Source organism: Artemia sp. Qi Xiang Cuo, chromosome 2 (genome assembly GCF_049724085.1).
Source record: "Artemia sp. Qi Xiang Cuo chromosome 2, ASM4972408v1, whole genome shotgun sequence".
Taxonomy (NCBI): domain Eukaryota; kingdom Metazoa; phylum Arthropoda; class Branchiopoda; order Anostraca; family Artemiidae; genus Artemia; species Artemia sp. Qi Xiang Cuo.
Genome location: NC_142795.1, coordinates 46,692,041 through 46,714,146, shown reverse-complemented (window position 1 = coordinate 46,714,146; position 22,106 = coordinate 46,692,041). Strand labels below are relative to the sequence as shown.

General features: G+C 33.6%; 1 protein-coding gene across 1 annotated transcript in view; it reads left to right on the top strand.

The window, feature by feature from the left end:
• Nucleotides 1-22,106, top strand: part of LOC148955285 (uncharacterized) — a 287,431-nt gene that overhangs the window by 116,718 nt on the left and 148,607 nt on the right. The window contains exon 2 of the mRNA XM_089108128.1: nucleotides 20,374-20,581. Coding sequence (XP_088964254.1) covers nucleotides 20,374-20,581 — 208 coding nt within the window. The remainder of the gene's footprint in view (nucleotides 1-20,373; nucleotides 20,582-22,106) is intronic.

The window sequence follows — 22,106 nt, the reverse complement described above, 5'->3', positions numbered from 1 at the left end:
CATGAAAACAACCATAAATGTGACAAAATTCATGTTTTTCCAAGTGAGAAAATTCCTGTTTTTTCATTCTCACTGAGAAAACCATAAACCACGTGGTCATGTCACGAGTATAAGACCCCTCTCTACTCCCCCCCCTCTCCTCCCCTTGTCTCATTCTTAGAACTAATTATGTATTTATCTGAAGGCTCAATGAGAGTTGGGATCTTTTGGCATCAGAAAACATCCTTTGAGGCATGTCCCTCCATCCCTAACTAGCCAAAATATTTTGAGGGTCCAATTTCAAATTTCAACACAAATTTCACCGTCTTAGGTAAATTCTCTGTTGTTTTACAATTTCACACGCTATTTTAAAGTCATACAATATCCTCTCCCCCTACTTTCGATAAATAAAAAAATTATTTAACCTAGATTTAATACACTTCCAAGCTTGTTTTGACTAGCGACCTAATGAAAAATCGAAAGAGTTGTAAGTTCCAGGGCTATTCCTACGTAATATTGTTTGTGTGTCTTTTAAATTCTGACAAAAAAGATGTTTTTCGTTTTAATTTTCCCGTCTCTGTTCATTTTTAGCTATGTTTGTTGAAAAGGCTATCATTTGAATGAAATTAAAAGGAGAGAAATCTGTCAGAAAAAATGGTATACGAATTATTGGTTGTTCCAACCCTCCACCGCTCCTTGTCACTTTGATCTAGAAAAGTTAACTAGAAAATCCATCAAATTGTATCTATAAACCTACTTTACGAATCTTCGACCAGTCATACAGTATTTCTTTTCAATTTCCCGTAAAAAAAAAAGAAAAAAAAAAAAAGTTATGCATTAGAACATATGTGGCAAAACTACGTGACGGAAATTGTGAGCAAAGATGTTCATAAGATTTTATATCGCTTTCTTCACTTCTTGTTACCAAATTTACTTTTTATTTATGAGATTAAAAAACAAACAAAGAGAAAAATCTCTAAAAAACAAACAAACAAACAAACGAGACTGTGACGAGTGGAGAGAAAAGAAAACAACAAACACAAAACAACGCGGAAATTTCGCCTGTATAAAAACAAGGCGTCTTCACCACGAAAAAAACACAAGAAAAACAAGGAAAAAAAAAGAAAAAAAAACAAGAAAAAAGTAAAAACAAAAAAAACCCCCCCAAAAAAAAAAAACAAAAAAAAAAAAAAATGTACATTCGGCGCAAACTAATCCACGTAGGGAAATGATGCTAATATAGAGTTACTTCAGTGAGGACACCAGAGTAACTGAGGAAAAATAAAAAAAAACTGTAAATTACTTTAATTATTCAGTTGCGAAATAATCCTTTTGTTAGCTATTACTGAAGTAAATCGTTTTGGTCTAGCAGGTAAAATAGTCCCCTGGTGATTATTTAAAGTCTTTACTCCCTTATTGACTGTTGTTTCACTCTTTAAAGAGTGAATCAACAGTCAATAAGGGAGTAAAGATTTTAAATTATCACCAGGGGACTATTTTACCTGCTAGGCCAAAACGATTTGCTTCAGTAATAGCTAACAAAAGGATTATTTCGCAACTGAATAATTAAAGTAATTTACAGTTTTTTTTTTATTTTTCCTCAGTTAATCTGGTGTCCTCACTGAAGTAACTCTATTTTAGCATCTTTTCCCTACGTGGATTAGTTTGCGCCGATTTTACATTTTTTTTTTTTTGTTGTTTTTTTTTTTGGTGGTGGTTTTATTGGTTTTTAGTTTTTTATTTTTTTTTTTCTTTTTTTTTATATTGTTCTTCTTGTGTTTATTTCGTGCTGAATACGCCTTGTATGTTTAAAGGTGAAATATCCACTGTTCTTTTTGTATTTTTATGTATTTTCTAACCCCTGGCCAGCGTATCTGTTTATTGTTTTTTTTTTTAGATATTTTTCTCTTTTCTTGTTTCTTTTCATTGGTGGCCCTTTAGGCTTAATATATTTCAGTCATCAGATTAAATAGGTCTACACATAAAAATTTTCTTTGACCTCTCTACATTTATATTTACAATAAAACAAAATAGAAATAAAACCCTTTTTAAATTTATTTTCGTTTCATTTTATTGTAATTAATTTTTTTTTTTTTTTTTTTTGTTTTATAATTTAGTTTTTTAAAAGGGATATGAATTGAAGAAACTAAATTCGTTGCTCTTATTTTAGAACTATCTGCTGAACTTTACGACAAAAAGTCGACGACCTGAACTACTTCTCATAATAAGAATGAAAATTATGGCCTAGAAACCTAGTTTTTGTAGCTTCATTGATTTTACTTCCCCGTCAAAATATTATGTGAAGCTATGCATATTCCGGTAAAACATTATATAAAACAATACGCTAAAATATATAAGGCAAAAGAAAAAAAACTATGTGGCATAAGTCGTTAATATCACTAAGCAGAAGGTCATAAATCAAGGTCTAGTTTTTTTTAAGATTTACACAACAAAATAAAATGGATGATAGTTGCATGCCTAGAAAAAGTGTTATTTGCTAGGAGGCTGCAATCCCCTACCCTCTTCTTGCGACAAATAATATTTTACTTCCAACCTTTATCCCGTATTATCAAAAGAAATTTCTACTAGGACTAAGTGGGATAGATATTAAAGAGTTATAAGTTTTAAAGCTTCAATAACCTCCCCTCCCCCTTCATTTTTTAAAACTTTCTTGTCAAAAGATTATAGTCTTATGCGTCTCCCGGTAAAATATTTTGTAAAATTATGCACTAAAACATGTAAAGCAAAAGTAAAAAAAAACTACATTCCATAAATCGTTATTAAGTACTTCATTTGCCCGTACGATAGTGGGCCCATCCCTGGATCTGCCAGTGACTAAGTAGAAGGTCATAGATCAAAGTCTTTTGTTAAGATTTACGCTACTGCAGAATTGAATGATTTATGGTTGTATACCTAAAAATTACTCTATTTATTAGGGGGTTACAATACCCCGCGTTTCTCCTTGCGACAAAAAATTTGTATCTTCCTTGATTTATCTTATACTTCGACACTTATTTTGTAATAGGGACGAGGTGCAACACTAACTCAATAGTCATAAGTCACTTGCTTTTTTTTAAGGCACATTCAGTGTGTTTTGATTTGAAAGTCTCTAGTGGAATAGAATTAAAAAAGAAAGAAAACCATTAAATAAGCTTAAACACAAAATGTGTATTTGCCCTCTCCTCCGTTGCCCTTGTTGGTTTGTTTATCAGTCTGAATATATCAATTCAGCCGAACAACATTCTAAGAGAAGTATGAAAATTCAGATATAATCCCCTAAAAGTAAACAAACCTATAATAAGTATAAGATCTTTGAGTGGTTTATGCTACAAAATTTATTAAGTAGTACTTACCTATATTTGATTACCAGTTTTTCGCATCTCTTTAGAGAATATGGCACATGAACAATCCCGCGGAAATTTTTATAAATGCGCGAATCTAACTTGTGACCAGCAATTACAACTTTAAGTATTGCGATTTCTGCTGCAGGATCTTCCTGGAAAGATGCTTCGGTCAAGTCGAGTAAATGTTTTGGAGGTCGTGGTCTTCCAATCTTTTTGTATATTTGCTTTAGTTTTTCCCTGTGCTTCTGTACAGTAACCAAGCCAATGCCTCTTTTATTACGCTTCTTTACGATCTTTCACAAAGCACTTTTGTGAACTAACAAGGCCAATTTCTTTAATTGCCTTTCTCTTCTTTTAAAATCTTTTATCGCAACCTAATTTGACGGAGCATTCCTATTTGCATAATATGTTGAAACATTTCCCTTTGATGTCAGTCGATACAAGTTGAAACCCTGAACGTTTATCACCTGAAAACCGGTATTTATGCCCGCCTATTGAAACTAAATATGCAACAGTTCAGGAGTTACTAATATAAAACTGATGGTAACAACTTTTAAATAAATTGATGAAAATGTCTTTTTTGAACTAATTAGGAAAAAAACTTAAAAGTCAAGTTGTTTCTTTCAAAATCCTCTACAAGTCCGTGCTAAATTTATTAAACTTGTATTTACCGTTTCCTCATACAAGTTCAAATGGAATTTGCATAAAAAAGCCTAATTTAGAAAGGCAACTAAAAAACATTAAAAAATAGCAAACTCAGATTATATTACTAAATCAAGAAAAGATATAGCAACCAAAATCGATTCCGTTATGCGTCTGTTGTTGTTAGACAAGCAAAAAAAATTTAACATACAAGAGCGAGTCGTGATTGTTTCAATTTCGTCCCCCCTTAAAAGTAAAAGTTTATTGCGAAAAGAAATTTATGCTGGTTTCTAAAAAAAGGCTCACACTTCTCGAAAATGGCGTCATATCAATATGAAAAGTGTACCATTTGAATCAACATGGTCAAAACCTTATACAGGGAAGTTAGTCCCCCTCCCTGAACAACAAGGAAAATCATTTTTTTTGCATCGATAGCACTGATCTCTCTCTTTTTCTTTTTTTTTCAACAGGTCAGACTGTGTTCAGGGTTGCCACTCAGCCGGTTTTTTTGTGCCATTTTTGGGTGGCAAAATAGTGTCAATTTTGTATAAAAAGTTTCATTTTCCAAAAATTTGCCGCTGGCGCTCATATCAACAAGCTTTTCAAATTAAAAATATTGCTCAATCCGCTTGGGATCACCCCGCCCCCCGTGGTTTCCCGCATCTTTAAATTCTCTAACATGAAATATCGGATCTAATGCTATTTATAAACGATAAAAAAGAAATTTTAATTTTCGACAGTTGGAGCTGAGTTCCGACTTTGCGCAGCACTTCCACTCTTGTCAAATTTCCAGCCCCCCTCCTAAAAACCCGCTAAAACACAAATGTTGCTTACTGTGTAAAATGGGAACTCGTCCCAAAGAGTACTTTCTTTTTCTTTTCTGAGCAGTCTTTGTTCATAGCGTGAAAAAGGAACAGAAAAAGGAAAGAGGAAAAACTTTCAGTTTTTTTTTCTTTTGAGAAAATGGAAAAATAGGGACAGCAATACTCGTCTACATTGAGAATTTTTCCATAAATTGAACTATCTGGATTATTACAGTGCAATCAGTTGCTTGAAACTTTTCTTTTCTCCAAAAATGCTAAAGAGAATGCTATGAAGCTATTGATGACCCTATATGATAAACACAACTAATAGTGGTTCAGACACTAACTCTTTCAAATAATTTATATGGCAAAAACTAGTTGAAAAATAATAAGACAGCTATATTATCTAATCTATTTATCACAACCTGAATAGAATAAGGTTCACGAGAACTCTCGCCACCCCCAGTAAATTTTTTTTAAGATGTCTCGAGGGACTAGGGCATAGGAAGAGTCAACTTGCATTTTAAGTATCAATATGAAAGCACCTTTATAATAAAACATGAGCATTTAGAGTATCAGCGTGAAAGCTCATTTACAAAAATTAGTGGGAATAAAATAACTAAAATGAGGAAGTGCGTCGAAATTAAATTTATTTAGTAATGTACCATAAACTTAAGTAAGAAAAAAAGTGAAAATAGATTGTGATTGTTCTAATGATTTCAGAGGAATTAATATAATGGAAGTTTTGGTATAAATTTTTTTTTTTAGTATGATGGTTATGTATGACTAGTCATTTTTACATTTCCAAGAGTTCAAAGAAAAAATATGAAAAATATGAACAGAAATGTTAGAGTGCATTTTTGCGTCACTGGCCCAGTCACTGAAGAGGTCACTAGATATTCTTGTGAGACACCAGTGAGCTTAGTGGACGTTTTCACGTTGCTGAGTCGTTGTGTGATGTCACCAGTGAGTTTTTCAGTCACTGGGCTTCATGAGCCCGAGTCACGGAAATCGATGAAAAGACGCGTAAAGTTAAGCAGTCACTGGCCCAGTGACTGGTTAACATAGTAACTCTTAGCTTTTCTTGCTCTCTTCTTCTTTGAATTGTAGTCAACCCTCAACTAATAAAACATAAAAATTGAATTCAAGAATTGCAAACCGCTTGACTGACTTATCGTCTATGAGCCTACAAATTATTGCAACAACACAAAATAGTTGAACTAAACAACTGAAAACAATTGAAGGCTTCTCCACCACATTACAGCTAAATGTCTCTGTCCTCTTCATTGCCAAGTATTTCGTATGGAAGATCACTGGGTGATCTTTGCCAAAGATACCAAATTTTTTCTTAGAAGTAACAATTTTTTGAACGTGATAACAACTTTTCTGTCAGAAGTAGCAAGTTTTGCTTAACACTAACAAACTTTCTCTTCAAAGTAACAACATTCTTCTTTAATGCTACCAAACTTTTACTTAACACTAACGGATGTCCTATTAGATGCATCAACTATTTTCTTTAATACTAACATACTTTTACTTAACACACTCAAATTTCTCTTAGAAATAACACGTGCATAAACTTTTTCCTTAATACTAATATACTTTTACTTAACACACTCAAATTTCTCATAGAAATAACAAGTATTTTCTTAACAGTAACAAATTTTTTTTAATAACTCTAACTTATCCGTCAAAGATAACAATTTTCTTCTTAAAAGTAAAGATTTTGCGTCACTGATAACACGATTTCTGCTAGAAGTAGCAAGTTTCCCAGCAAAGATAACAAATTTGTCTTAGAAGTAACTTTTCTTCGTTTGTGATAATAACTTTTTCGTCAGAAGTAGCAAGTTTTTATTAACACTAACAAGTTGTCTCATTGAACTATAAAAATTTTTCCTGAACACTAACAAACTTTCACTTAACACACTCAAATTTTTCCTAGAAATAGCAAGTGTTTTCTTTACAGTAACAAATTTTTTTAATAGATCCAACTTATATGTTGAAGATAACAATTTTCTTCTTAAAAGTAACAATTTTTCGTCACTGATAACACAATTTCTGCTAGAACTAGTAAGTTGTCCAGCAAAGATAACAAATTTTTCATAGAAGTAAAAATTTTTCGTTTGTGATAACATCTTTTCTGTCATAAGTAACAAATTTTCATTAGCACTAACAAATTGTCTCATCGAAGTAACAACATTTTTCCTTAATACTAACAAACTTATACTTAACACACTCAAATTTCTCTTAGAAATAACACTTTTCGTCAGTGATAACACGTTTTCTACTTGAACTAGCAAGTTTTCTGTCAGAAGTAACAAGTTTTCCTTAGCAGTAACTTTTCATTGATTATGATAACATCTTTTCTGCCAGAAGTAGCAAGTTTTCCTTAACACTAACAAATTTTCTCATCAAAGTAACAAAATTTTTCCTTAATACTAACAAACGTTTACTTAACACGCCCAGATTTCTCTTAGAAATAATATTTTTCGTCAGTGATAACACGTTTTCTGATCGAACTAGCAAGTTTTCTGTCAAAGATATCAATTTTTTCTTAGAAGTAACTTTTCTCTGATTCTGATAACAACTTATCTGTCAGAAGTAGCAAGTTTTGCTTAACACTAACAAACCTTCTCTTCAAAGAAACAACATTCTTCATTAATACTACCAAGCGTTTACTTAACACTAACAGACTTTCTCTTCGAAGTATCAACTTTTTTTCCTTAACGCTAACATACTTTTACTTAACACACTCAAATTTCTCTTAGAAATAATATTTTTCGTCAGTGATAACACGTTTGCCATTCGAACTAGCAAGTTTTCTGTCAGAAGTAACAAATTTTCCTTAGCCCTAACAAATTGTCTCTTCGATGTAACAACATTCTTCTTTAATACTACCAAACTTTTACTTAACACTAACAGATTTTCTCTTCGATGCATAAACCTTTTCCTTAAGACTTTTTGATCAACTTTTTCATCAACATACGTTTACTTAACACACTCAAATTTCTCCTAGAAATAACAAGTATTTTCTTAACACTACCAATTTTTTTTAGTAGCTCCAACTTATCTGCCGAAGATAACAATTTTTCCTAGAAGTAACAATTTTTCGTCACTGATAACACGATTTCTGCTAGAACTAGAAAGTTTTCCTTAACACTAACAAATTTTACCTTCGAGGTTTGAACTTTTTTCCTTAAAACTAACACACTTTTACTTAACACATTAAAATTTCCCTTAAAAATAATATTTTTCGTCAGTGATAACACGTTTGCCATTCGAACTAGCAAGTTTTCTGACCGAAGTAACAAATTTTCCTTAGCACTAACGAATTCTTTCTTCGATGTAACAACATTCTTCCTTAATACTAACATACTTTTACTTAACACGCCCAAATTTCTCTTAGAAATAATATTTTTCGTCAGTGATAACATGTTTTCTGTTCGAACTAGCAAGTTTTCTGTCAAAGATACCGAATTTTTCTTAGAAGTAACTATTTTGTGATTGTGATAACACGATTTCTGCTAGAACTAACAAGTTGTCCAACAAAGATAGCAAATTTTTCTTAGAAGTAACAATTTTTACGTTTGTGATAACATCCTTTCTGCCAGAAGTAGCAAGTTTTCCTTAAAACTAACAAATTTTCTCATCAAATTAACAACATTCTTCCTTAATATTACCAAACATTTACTTAACACTAACAGATATTCTCTTCGAAGCATCAACTTTTTTTCTTAATACTAACATGCTTTTACTTAACACATACAAATTTCGCTTAGAAATAACACATTTCATCAGTGATAATATGTTTTCTGCTTGAACTAAGTTTTCAGTCAAAGACGCCAAATTTGTTCTTAGAAACAACAATTTTGTGATTGTGATAACAAGTTTTTTGTCAAAACTAGCAAGTTTTCCTTGAAACTATCGAATTGTTTCATTGAAGTAACAACATTCTTCCTTAATACTGACAAACTTTTACTTAACACGCCCAAATTTTTCTTAGAAAAAACAGTTTTCATGTTGGAACTAGTAATTTTACTACCAAACATACCAAATTTTTCTTAGAAGTAACAATTTTGTGATTGTGATAACAACTTTTCTGACAGAAGTAACAAGTTTTCTTTAACACTAACAAATTGTCTCATATAATTAACAACATTCTTCCTTAATACTAACAAACTTTTACTTAACATTACATTTCTCCTAGAAATAACAAGTGTTTTCTTAAAAGTAAAAATTTTTTTTATAGCTCCAAATTACCTCTCCAAGATAACAATTTTTTCTTAAAAGTAGCAATTTTTCGTCATTGATAACACGATTTCTGCTAGAACTAGCAAGTTGTCCAGAAAAGATAACAAATTTTTCATAGAAGTTACATTTTATTCATTTTTAAGGTTAATTTAGGCTAGGTTACGCGCGCCCGCGTAAAATTCGGTATCTTTGACAGAAAACTTGCTAGTTCGAACAGAAGACATGTTATCACTGACGAAAAATATTATTTCTAAGAGAAATTTGGGCGTGTTAAGTAAAAGTATGGTAGTATGAAGGAAGAATGTCACTGCATCGAAGAGACAATTTGTTAGTGCTAATGAACACTTGTTACTTTTGACAGAAAACTTGCTAGTTCGAATGGCAAAACGTGTTATCACTGACGAAAAATATTCTTTCTAAGGGAAATTTGAATGTGTTAATTAAAAGTGTGTTAGTTTTAAGGAAAAAAGTTGATACCTCGATAGGAAAACTTGTTAGTGTTAAGAAAAACTTGCTACTTCTGGCAGAAAACTTGTTATCATGTCGAAAAAAATTGTTACTTCTAGGAAAAATTGTTATCTTCGAGAGATAAGTTGGAGCTATTAAAAAAAATTCTCACTGTTAAGAAAACACTTATTATTTCTAGGAGAAATTTGAGTGTGTTGAGTAAAAGTATATTAGTATTAAGGAAAAATTTGATGCATTGAAGAGAAAATCTATTAGTGTTAAATAAAAGTTTGGTAGTATTAAAGAAGAATGTTGTTACATAGAAGAGAAAATTTGTTAGTGCTAAGGAGAACTTGTTACTTCTGATAGAAAACTTGCTAGTTAAATGGCAAACGTGTTATCACTGACGAAATATATTATTTCTAAGAAAAATTTGAGTGTGTTAAGTAAAAGTATGTTAGTTTTACGGTAAAATGTTGTTACTTTGATGAGAAAATTTTTTAGCGTTAAGGAAAACTTGCTACTTCTGGCAGAAAAGATGTTATCATAACGAAAAATTGTTACTTCTAAGAAAAATTTTATATCTTTGACAGAAAACTTGCTACTTCAAGCAGAAAACGTGTTATCACTGACGAAAAGTGTTATTTCTAAGAGAAATTTGACTGTGCTAAGTAAAAGTGTGTTAATATTTAGGAAAAAAGTTGATGCTTCAAAGAAAAATTCTGTTAGTGTTAAGTAAACGTTTGGGAGTATTAAGGAAGAATTTTGTTACTTTGAAGAGAAGATTTGTTAGTGTTAAGGAAAACTTGCCACTTCTGACAGAAAAGTTGTTATCAGAATAAACGACAAGTTACTTCTAAGAAAAAATTTGGTATCTTTGACAGAAAACTTGCTAGTTCAAACAGAAAACGTGTTATCACTGACGAAAAAAATTATTTCTACTAGAAATTTGGGCGTGTTAAGTAAAAGTTTGTTAGTATTAAAGAAAACTTTTGTTACTTTGATGAGAAAGTTTGCTAGTGTTAAGGAAAACTTGCTACTTCTGGCAGAAAAGATGTTATCATAATCAACGAAAAGTTACTGCTAAGGGAAACTTGTTACTTTTGACAGAAAACTTGCTACTTCAAGCAGAAAACGTGTTACCACTGACGAAAAGTGCTATTTCTAAGAGAAATTTGAGTGAAACTTGCTACTTCTGGCAGAAAACTTCTTATCACTGGCGAAAAGTGTCATTTCTAAGAGAAATTTGAGTGTGTTAAATAAAAGTATGTTAGTAATAAGGAAAAAGTTGATGCATCGACGAGAAAATCTGTTAGTGTTAAGTAAACGTTTGGTAGTATTGAAGAAGAATGTTGTTACTTTGAAGAGAAGGTTTGTTAGTCTTAAGCAAAACTTGCTACTTCTGACAGAAAAATTGTTATAACAATAAAAAATATGTTACTTCCAAGAGAAATTTGGTATCTTTGGCGGAAAAACTTGCAATTTTGAGTAGAAAACATGTTATCAGTGACGAAAAATATTATTTCTAAGAGAAATTTTTGTGTGTTAAGCAAAAGTATGTTAGTTTTAAGGTAAAATGTTGTTACTTTGATGAGAAAGTTTGTTAGTGTTAAGGAAAAATTGTTACTTCTGACAGAAAACTTGTTATCATATTGTGAAAATTGTTACTTCTATTAACTTCTAGGGAAACTTGTTACTTCTGACATAAAACTTGCTACTTCAAGCAGAAAACGTGACTGACGAAGTGTAATTTCTAAGAAAAATTTAAGTGTGTTAAGTAAAAGTTTGTTAGTATTAAGGAAAAATGTTGATACTTCGATGAAATAGATCGTTAGTTCAGATGAAAAATAACTACTTCTGACAGAAAAGATACAATCATAAACAAAAAATTGTTACATTTAATAAAATAGTTTTATACTTGGTGGAAAACTTGATACTTCTAACAGAAATCTTGTTATAAGTGACGAAAAATTGTTACTTTTAAAGCAAATTGTTATCTTCAACAGATAAGTTGGAGTTATTAAAAAAATTTGTTACTGTTAAGAAAATACTTGTTATTTCTAGGAGAAATTCTAGTGTGTTAAGTGAAAGTTTGTTAGTATTAAGAGAAAATTTTTTTACTTCGATGAGAAAATTTGTTAGTGCTAATGAAAACTTGCTACTTCTGACAGAAAAGATGTTATCACAAACGAAGAAATGTTACTTCTAAGAAAAATTTGGTATCTTTGACAGAAAACTTGCTACTTCTAGCAGAAATCGTGTTATCAGTAACGAAAAATACTTACTTTTAATAAAAAATTGTTATCTTCAACAGATAAGTTAGAGCTATTAAAAAACTTTTTTACTGTTAAGAAAATACTAGTTATTTCTAGGAGAAATTTTAGTGTGTTAAGTAAAAGTATGATCGCATTAAAGAAAAAGTAGATGCACGTGTTATTTCTAAGCGAAATTTGAGTGTGTTAAGTAAAAGTTTGTTAGTATTAAAGAAAATAGTTGATGCATCTAATAGAACATCTGTTATTGCTAAGTAAAAGTTTGGTAGTATTGAAGAAGAATGTTGTTACTTTAAAGAGAAGGTTTGTTAGTGTTAAGCAAAACTTGCTACTTCTGACAGAAAAGTTGTTAAAACATTCAAAAAATTGTTACTTCTTAGAAAAAATTTGGTATCTTTGGCAGAAAACTTGCTAGTTCGAACACAAAACGTGTTATCACTGACGAAAAATATTATTTCTAAGAAAAATTTGTGTGTGTTAAGTAAAAGTATGTTAGTTTTAAAGTTAAATGTTGTTAGTTTGATCAAAAAATTTGTTAGTGTTAAGGAAAACTTGCTACTTCTGGCAGAAAACTTCTTATCACTGGCGAAAAGTGGCATTTCTAAGAGAAATTTGAGTGTGTTAAATAAAAGTATGTTAGTATTAAGGAAAAAAGTTGATGCATCGACGAGAAAATCTATTAGTGTTAAGTAAACGTTTGGTAATATTAAAGAAGAATGTTGTTACTTTGAAGAGAAGTTTTGTTAGTGTTAAGCAAAACTTGCTACTTCTGACAGAAAAGTGGTTAACATGTTCAAAAACTTGTTACATATAAAAAAAATTTGGTATCTTTGGTTAAAAAAAACCTGCTAGTTCAAACAGAAAACGTGTTATCACTGACGAAATACATGATTTTTATGATAAGTTTGTGTGTATTAAGTAAAATTATGTTAGTTTTAAGGTAAAATATTATTTCTTTGATGACGAAATTCGTAAGTGTTAATAAAAACTTGTTACTTCTGACAGAAAACTTGTTATCATATTGTGAAAATTGTTACTTCTATGATTAAAAATTTGCTAACTTTGGCAAAAACTTGTCATTTCTAACAAATAAGTTGTCATCATAACGAAAAAATGCTACTTCTAAGAAAGTGTCTGTGGTTGTGGGGGATGTGGCGATGGCAGAGGGATGTCTTAGAGTAGTTATAGTGCTACACTGTGGGCTAAATTGCTTGTAAAAGCCCGAATGAATGACTTGAAAATAAAATTTTTAGCGAGAAATGTCGGAAAAGTGTTTTTGGGGAGATGGGTGATGAGAGGGGATGTCTTAGAGTATTTATAGTGTGACATTGTGAGGTAAAATACTTAGAGTATCTAACAACAGTAAAGAAAAAAGGGGGGCTTCTCTGTTTTCAAGGGGGGGGGGGAGAGCTGGTGCTAGTGTGAAAACAGTGTCGTAGCGCCATTCCGCTCTAAACCACAAGTATACTTTTTTTTATCGGTTTGGACATCTACTCTTCTCACACAGCGATGCTCTGACGTTAGAGTGTTGCTGTTGAAACTCAAAGATAATTTAATTATTATTACTACCTTTGAATTATCTCGAGCGAGACTGTTTTTAGCCTCTTTTATCACCTAGCCTAAGCTCGGATTCCGTCTCCTCGGAACGATTCAACAGTAAGCAAACCCCCTGAATCGCGTTGGGATGATTGTATTTCGTCCCTGGAATGAGACAACACTGACCAAACTCCCCCATATCGCGTGGGGTTGGTGGGAACAAGAATTTTCCCCTTTGCATGTTTTGATATATTTGCTGAAAAATGTGTCCTGGGCTGTGCCAGGGTTGAGATAAACAGTACGGTAGATTGGATATTCCCTCGGAGGCGGCCTGCACTTGAGGTGATACGCTTGTGGAGGTAGGGGTAACTTCGGGCTCTTGAGCGGGGACGTAGAACCCAACCATGAGAAGAAATTGTGTGTCCAGTATACATCTCAAATTATCGTGATATGCATTTTCTCAGGATGATGCCGTAAATAATGCCCCGAAAGATGTAATTGTTCCCTATCAAAATTCAAATTGATAAATCGAATGTGTAAAATACTTCTCGTGAAATTTAGCCACTTAAAATCAATTGACTTGTGTCTGCTAGGAATGATTGCCTACACGTACGCTAAGTGATAAAAATCTATCCATTCGTACTCACAAAACCACTGCTCAATTTCTTTCGGAACTCGAGTTACAAAAATAATAAAAGAATATGAAAAAAACAGGCTTAAAGTGAACGAGTACAGCCGCTAGCATATTTCATACCATTTTGGAAAAAAAGTAACCTAAAATGCATCCCCGGGTTAGCTCTTGACCCAAAGTTTTAAGGTTTATTGAAATTACATAAACAATGTATTCCCTTACTGTCAATTGTAGCATGTATGAAAGCTCCCATGCTTTCGATATTTGGAAACTTTGTTTCTTTATTAGCTACACATCTGGACTAAAAATTAAGATATTTATAGACAGTTCGATCAGCTAAGGGTAAGTTTGTTAGAGACGAGTTATTTTCTTGTGAAACCACAAAAAATCAGAAAAAATGTCAAATGTTTCTTTATTAGCTATGCAATTGGCCTAAAATGGAACAATTTATACACAGTTTCAATTAGCTATGGCTAAGTTTGTTAAAGACGAGCTATTTTCTTGCGAAACCATACAAAATCAGAAAAAAATGTTAAATGTTCCTTTATTAGCTACGCAATTGGAATAAAAATTAAGAAATTATACACAGTTTCAATTAGCTATGGCTAAGTTTGTTAAAGACGAGCTATTTTCTTGCGAAACCACACAAAATCAGGGTCACCTACATTGTTTAATATTTTCACTAGCTAATCTTGGAAAAAAAGAAGGGCATAAGAATGTACCCAATGAACCCTTGAATCACCCCCACCCTCCTAAAAATACTAATGTTTTCATAAGACGTCTACATTGTTTAATATTTTCACTAGCTAATTTTGAAAAAGAAGGCAATAAGAATGTTCTCAATGAAACCTTGAATCATCCCCCACCCCCTAAAAAATATTAAAGTTTTCATAAGTTTCCTACATTATTTAATATTTTCACTAGCTAATTTGAAAGGAGCTTTGTTTCACTCCTAAGAAAATGATATAACTTTTTATCATTATTAGATATCGCTAATAATACACTCAATTCCGGACGTGATGCATAAATGTTTCATATGACACCCGGACTATAGAAACAATGAACAGTTCATGGAACAAGGATCTTTTTTAAAAAATGGTAACATTCTAAATGCCATATTTGAAAATGTTAGGTAAAAAGTAACAGAATTGGATGTTCTGCATCTGCTTGTCTAAATCTTGAAAGATGAGGTCAATGTTGACGTTCTGCTAACCTTTTTCTTACACATTTTTAACTCGTTATTTTGAGCCTCTAGATTAAAAATTGGGGGTTTCCTAAAAAAAAAGTTAGAATGGTGGGAAGGGGATCTTGGGGGTTGGGGAGAGTTGGCCCTTTGAGGTTGAGGTCCATCGTAGTTAGAGTCATTGATGGTTTATACTCATAATTATCTCACTAATACAATATTGTGTACTTGTGTATTATAACGACCACAGAGTTTCACTCCAAATCATCCTCTAAAATGTCTCAAACTGTTTCACCCCAAAAAATCCCTAAAATGTCGATTAATTTGTTTCGCCCAAATAATCCCCTAAAAGTCATTTCTGAATGTTCCTTTGTTTCGGCATCCTTTTGGTATGTAAGAGAAACCTTACCTTAATCCATTGACTTAGAAAGAGACATGTGATCCTGTCCCGTTAGACGCTATTATCTGGCAATGATGTAAACTTCTGTTCGGATTGGACTGGCATTGAAACATCAAACTACATAACCATCAAACCACATAACCATGAAACCGCACTCATAACCATCAAACAACAAGACCATGAAACGTCATCAACATAGCATAACATATCTTATCTGGAAATGATATAAACTTCTGTCTGTATTCAATAGGCATAGAGACATCTATGAAACATCAAATCACATAACCATCAAACCACATAACCATGAAACAGCACTCATAACTATCAAACAACAAAACCATGAAACATCATCAACATAGCATAACTTCTCTTATCTGGCAATGATGTAAACTTCTGTCTGGATTCAATAGACATTGAAACATCAAACCACATAAAAAACAAACAACATAAGCATTAAACCCTATAACTATCAACAAACAGAACAGAACTATGAAACAACATCATACCAGATAATCAACAAACAAAATAACCATCAAACCACATAACCATCAACAAACAGAACAGAACTAAGAAACAACATCAAACCATATGACCATCAAATAATATAACTATCAAACAACATAACCATCAAACAACAATACCAACAAACAGCATAACCATCAATAGAAAATAACCATGAAACAACATAACATTAATATAACATAACGTCAAACCACATAACCATCAACAAAAAGTCGGACCTTCTGGCCCATTTCTACTAATGAATCCCTTTTTTTCTTGTGTCAATTGAGAACAATTTTAACTATTAGTCAAACTAACTCTTTTTTTTCTCTCATATCAATTGAGAACAATTTGAACTATTTGTCCAATTAACCCTTTTTTTCCATGTCAATTGAGAACAATTTTAAAAATACATTAATATTCTCTGATCGTGTGTTTACATTTTTTTTTGTATATTTCTAACGCATCTCTGTATGTAGGTCTAATTCCTGTACATGCTCAGAGTAAATGATTTACTCTAGTACGCAGGTTATGTCTCTGGTTATTCTCATGATATTCATGTCCAGGTATAGATTATGCAAATGAGATACCTTTCTGCATTACAGAATAAATGATGTAATTTCAGTTTTAGAGAATAAATATTTTACCATTAGTATTACAGAATAAATTATGTTATTTCAGATGTAATTTCAGTAGCTTACCTTTTGCTACCTGTCTTTATGTAGGTCAAAGACCCACATATTGGCAGGGTCTAGTCCCTCAGGCTGTAAGCTCATTATCATATACCATTTTGGTAGGAATATATCGTCTTCTGGTTGGTTTATTTGATGTATATTCAGTTGTATATTCATTACCTATTGTGGCCTTACTACTCATGCATCTATAGAAACGAATACCCCACTGTAAAGCATTTCTGATGCTAAAACTGGGTAGCTTAATCAGTCACATATAGTACAGACATAACACCTTAAAGGATAGCTATATTGCGAACACAATTACTGAAAGCTTACAAAACGGCAACAAAGGCAAGAAATAACATTCGCTAAAATTGATTGGTATCACATTCTTAAATAGAATCACATAATTGGTTGCTTCTCTTTGACTATCTTCAGACTCATATTCTTTCAGCTGTTCCTCAATTGAGTTCGGTGGTTTCTCGCCTAAATGTTATGAACAAGCAAGAATTTCTTGAGGCCCCGATCTTGCACACAAGCATGTGATTTGCACTTGTCCCAAATTTTACTAAGCAGACGACGCAGTTGAACTTCACACCTCTCATAACTGGTATGAGGTCACAATCTTGGAGGTGCCAACTCCAAATGATAGAGTTCACACCGGAAAGAGTGTCATTTCCCTCAGTGATCTGGAAGAAGGCTAGATAGACGTGGCATCGACCATTGGTGTGGATGGAAGTCTTTCAGGGCTAACTAACTACTACTACTACTACTAAAAACTCACTGCAATACCAAGCTGCCTGAGGCCAACACAGCTACGCACTCTCCTCCTCTACCCCAATCTATTCAAAGCCTCCCTTTTTACATCCGCCCACGAACTTCCCGTTTCCTTTAAATCTTTCTTTATGATGTCCTCTGGCCCCAAACGTGGACGACCTGTTTTCCGTTTAGCCCAAGACGGTTGGCCAAAAAGAACAATCTTCGGCAATCTGTCATCCGTCATCCGCACAACGTGCCCTAGCCACCTCAACCTTTCTTTCATTATAACCCTATGGAGTGGTATTGAACCACATTTTTCGTATAGCCTGTTGTTTGAAATACGGTCAGTCAGCCGGGTACCAAGAACAATCCTTAAGCAATCTCTCTGGAAAACATCTAGCTAATCTTCATCCGCTTTTCGGAGCGTCCATACTTCAGAGCCATATTTGACCACTGTCATCACTGTAGCTTCTAATATTCTAATCTTAGTTTGCAGACTTTTCTTCCTATTTTTCCAAACTTTTTAACTGTGAAAAATACCCTGAGCCTTGGCTATTCTATTTTTAACATCTTCACTGCTCCCACCATCTTTACTAATAATACTACCAAGGTAAGTGAAGCTGCCCACCTGATCAATCTTTTCATTACCCAGCGTCACCTTTTCATTTTCACTTATTCCTAGCCTTAGTGATTTAGTCTTCCTAACATTAATATTCAAACCAATTCTAGCACCCTGAACTCGCAAAACCTTTAAAATTTCTTTCATTTTGCTCACACTTTGATCTAAGATGCTTAAATCATCCGCATAATCTAAGTCCAGGAGACTTTTTCCTACCCATTGGATTCCGTGGTCTCCCATTTCCTTTCCTGTTCTCCTTAAAACACAATCCATCAAAATAATTCATATAAAGGGGGATAGAACACAACCCTGCTTAACTCCTGATTTAATACAAAACCAGCTGCTAACCTCATTTCCTACCTTAACCGCAGCAGTGTTATTCTCGTACATAGCATTAATGGCTTTAATGTATTTGTCTGGTTTACCATACAAGGATAAAACCTTTACTAAAGCTCTTCTATCAACAGAACCGAACACTTGCTCAAAATCTATAAAACTGAAGACCAATGGTGTTTAAAACCTCAGGCATTTCTCAATTATTAGCCTAAGAGTGAAAATTTGGTTGACACATCCTCTATCTTTTCTAAAACCGCACTGTTCTTCTCTTAAAATTTTATCTACGGCATCTCTGTATAAAAAGTATCATATTACTAAGTAATTTGCTACCTACAGAGGACTAATGCCTCGATAATTACCACACTCACTTTTATCAACTTTATTATAAAGTGGCTTAATTAAGGTTTTCCTAAAATCGTTAAGTACTTCCCCTTTTTCAAAAATCATATTCATAATCTTCAGTAGCTTATTTCTAACCTCGGAGCCACTATATTTAAGAAACTCATTTACCACCCTATCAGCACCTGGAACCTTATTATTTCTTAATCCTTTTAGTACTATTACTAATTCCTGCTCACAAAAAAAAAAATCTCCCTTCACGTCCAAGGTGTCACAAACCTTTTCATTCTCTTCTATATCTTTTCCTGCAACTCTATCTCGGATAAGTAAATTCTCAAAATGTTCGGCCCATCTCTCTTTAGTTTTTTTCTTATCGCTAATTGTGGCCCCATTCCAATCTTTAACTGGGCCAAGTCCGGATTGATTACTCCCGTTCAATTTACTAACATGCCAGGACAAACACCTAAGCTTTATGACCAAACACCGTATTGGTTATAACTAGATTGTTATAATTACAAAATTGCAAAAGTCTGTATCCATTACTGTTTTCTATTCGTGTACCAAATTTACCGAGGCAAGAATATCATCTATCCCCATTTCTAATGACCTGGGCGTTAAAATCTCCCAGTAATAACATCATATTTCTACCTAGGACCCTGTCTATTTGCTCCTGTAACTGTAAGTAAAATCCATCAGAGTCACTAGTATCTCCGTCAGTCGGGTCTTACAGGGGCGTATACTACTATAACTGATACCCTGAACTTTTTAGTCATAAAATGAGCAATTAGTATTCTATTATTAATACCTTCCCAGCCTAAACAGGACTTAGCAGCTTCCTTATTCATCATGAGCTCTACTCCCTGTCTATGTACCCCATCCTTCCTGCCTGACTAAACAAATTCTATATTACCTAATTTCGTGCTTCCTACCCCTGGGATATGAGTTTCTGAAACTCCTAATAAATCCAGTTCGAATCGTCTGAATTCGTCAGTCAAAATGTCGATACGATAGCCATTTTTAACTTCGTAACTAGACCCCGGCACCGCGCCGGCGGATCGACCGAACGCTGCTGACGAGAGGCCCGGTTGAACGCCGCCGAAGTGCCGTAACGCCGCCGGAGTGCCGCGGGTGCGCCGCTGCCAACAGAGACGGCGGCGTTCGGTCGACTTTAAATTAATTTTGTGGCAATTCTTTATTGCGTCAACCGCAAAGTCGGAGCTTTTCCTTCTCTTGTGGTTTAGTATTTCGATTTTCCTGATTAGAAATCAAGCAGAGCTTGCACTATTCCCGAATATTCGGGTATTTCCCCGGTAAACAAAGTTTAGAAAATAGGTGCTTTTAAATAGAAGATTGCATTCGATTAAACGAGTTAAAAAATTATACTGTTTTAACACATGTACAGCTTAGTCGGTCTTTCCGACTAAAAAGGGTCAAAAATTGTAAAGAGCGATATTCGGTTGCCCAGTGGTTCTGTCCTACATTTATGAATGTTTTATCACAAAGTGAAATAATTTGTAACTACTAGGTTACGTATCCTCTTCTAATTTACAATTATTTTTCTAATTTCAAGTTTTTAACGATAGGACTTGTTATTTTGAAAGAGTCAGAATATAAAATTTAATGATAAATAACAATCGAATAAGTATTATTTTGTAGATCAATGGAGTTACTGGTCAAAGATCCCGATATTCTGAGATATTGAGCAAAACGAGCAGCCTTGCCTCAGCATTATCAAAAATGAGCTTACAGAAAAGTGATGTCATAATGATGTATTGTAAAAATAATCACGAATACTTCTTCCCGGTGATAGCAGCATGGATTTGTGGTGCCTCAGCTACATTTGTTGCTCCTGGAATGCTGGAACGTAAGTGATAATTTGCTTAATCCAAAGTTAATTTCTGCTTTCCAAACAAGAAAAAAGATAAAAAGTTTATTATTAACGGTTGTTTTTTCGTGACCTAATAAGAAACTATTGCTAACAATTGCTCGTAAAATCCTGCTGTATTTTCAAATGCCCACTGAAGGAAATTATTGACCGTTTTGGACAATTGAACATATCAGAAGGATCATAGGCAGCGCGCTAGCGCTGCCTAAGCAAAAAACGATGTGGGCACAATGTGTTTTTTTTCTCCACCCGGGCACTTCGTATCAAAGGAGTTGTCTTAGAAACTTCGAAAAGAACTCATGCGATTGGAAATTGGAGTGGCTAGTGCCCTTTTTAATAGTCGAAAGTGGCTGGAGGGCAACTAGCCCCCCCCCACGCCCATCATTCCCCCAAACACATCCAATCAACATTTTGAGATAGCCATTTTGCTCAGCGTAGTTGATTTCCAGTTAGAAAATATGTTTTTGAGGGGGACACTTCCCCACAACCCTCGGGGCAAGGGTTTTAAGTTATACCCTGAGGGCATATAAGAACAATGTTGGCACAATGTACTATTTATTTTTTTAGTCATTTACAACTGGGCATTCATATGAAAGGGCCCGTCATAGAAACTTCAAAAAGGGCTCATTCGATTAGAAATTGAAAGTTCTGATGCCAATTTAAATAATAAAAAGTGAGCGAAGGGCCCCTAGGCCTCCCCCATACTTCCCCAAAACATAACCAATCAAAAATTTTAGATAAACATTTTGTTCAGCGTAGTTGATTTCCAGATAGAAAATATGTTTTTTAGGAGGAACCTCCCCCAAAACCCTCGGGGCAAGGGTTTTAAGATAGACCCTAGGGCCATATAAGGTTTTTATAGAAGGCGTAGTCATAGAAACTTCAAAACAGGCTCATTCGAGTGGAAATTCGAAGGGCTAGTACCCTTTTTAATAGTCGAAAGTGATTGGAGGGCAACTAGCCCACCCATGCCAATCATTCTCCCAAACACATCCAATCAAAATTTTGAGATAGCCATTTTGTTCAACGTAGTTGATTTCCAGATAGAAAATATGTTTTTGAGGGGGACACTTCCCCACAACCCTCGGGGCAAGGGTTTTAAGTTATACCCTGAGGGCATATAAGAACAATGTTCGCACAATGTACTATTTATTATTTTTTTCCTTTAGAGCAGGGCACTTCATATGGAAGGGGTCGTCATAGAAACTTAAAAAGGGGCTAATTCAATTTGAAGTTAAGAGTTCTATTGCCCTTTTTAATAGTCGAAAGTGATTGGAGGGCAACTAGCCCCCCCCCCCCAACTCTCATCATTCCCCCAAACACATCCAATCAAAATTTTTAGATAGCCGTTTTGTTCACCAGTAGAGATGACCCTATTGATCCGATCAGTACAAAATTCGGTTATCAAAAGAACGTATCTCCGATCAGTACACCATATATGGGCATAGAGTCCCTAGGGAGAACACGTGGTTAATGGGGTCAATGACCTAAATTTCCAAGGTCG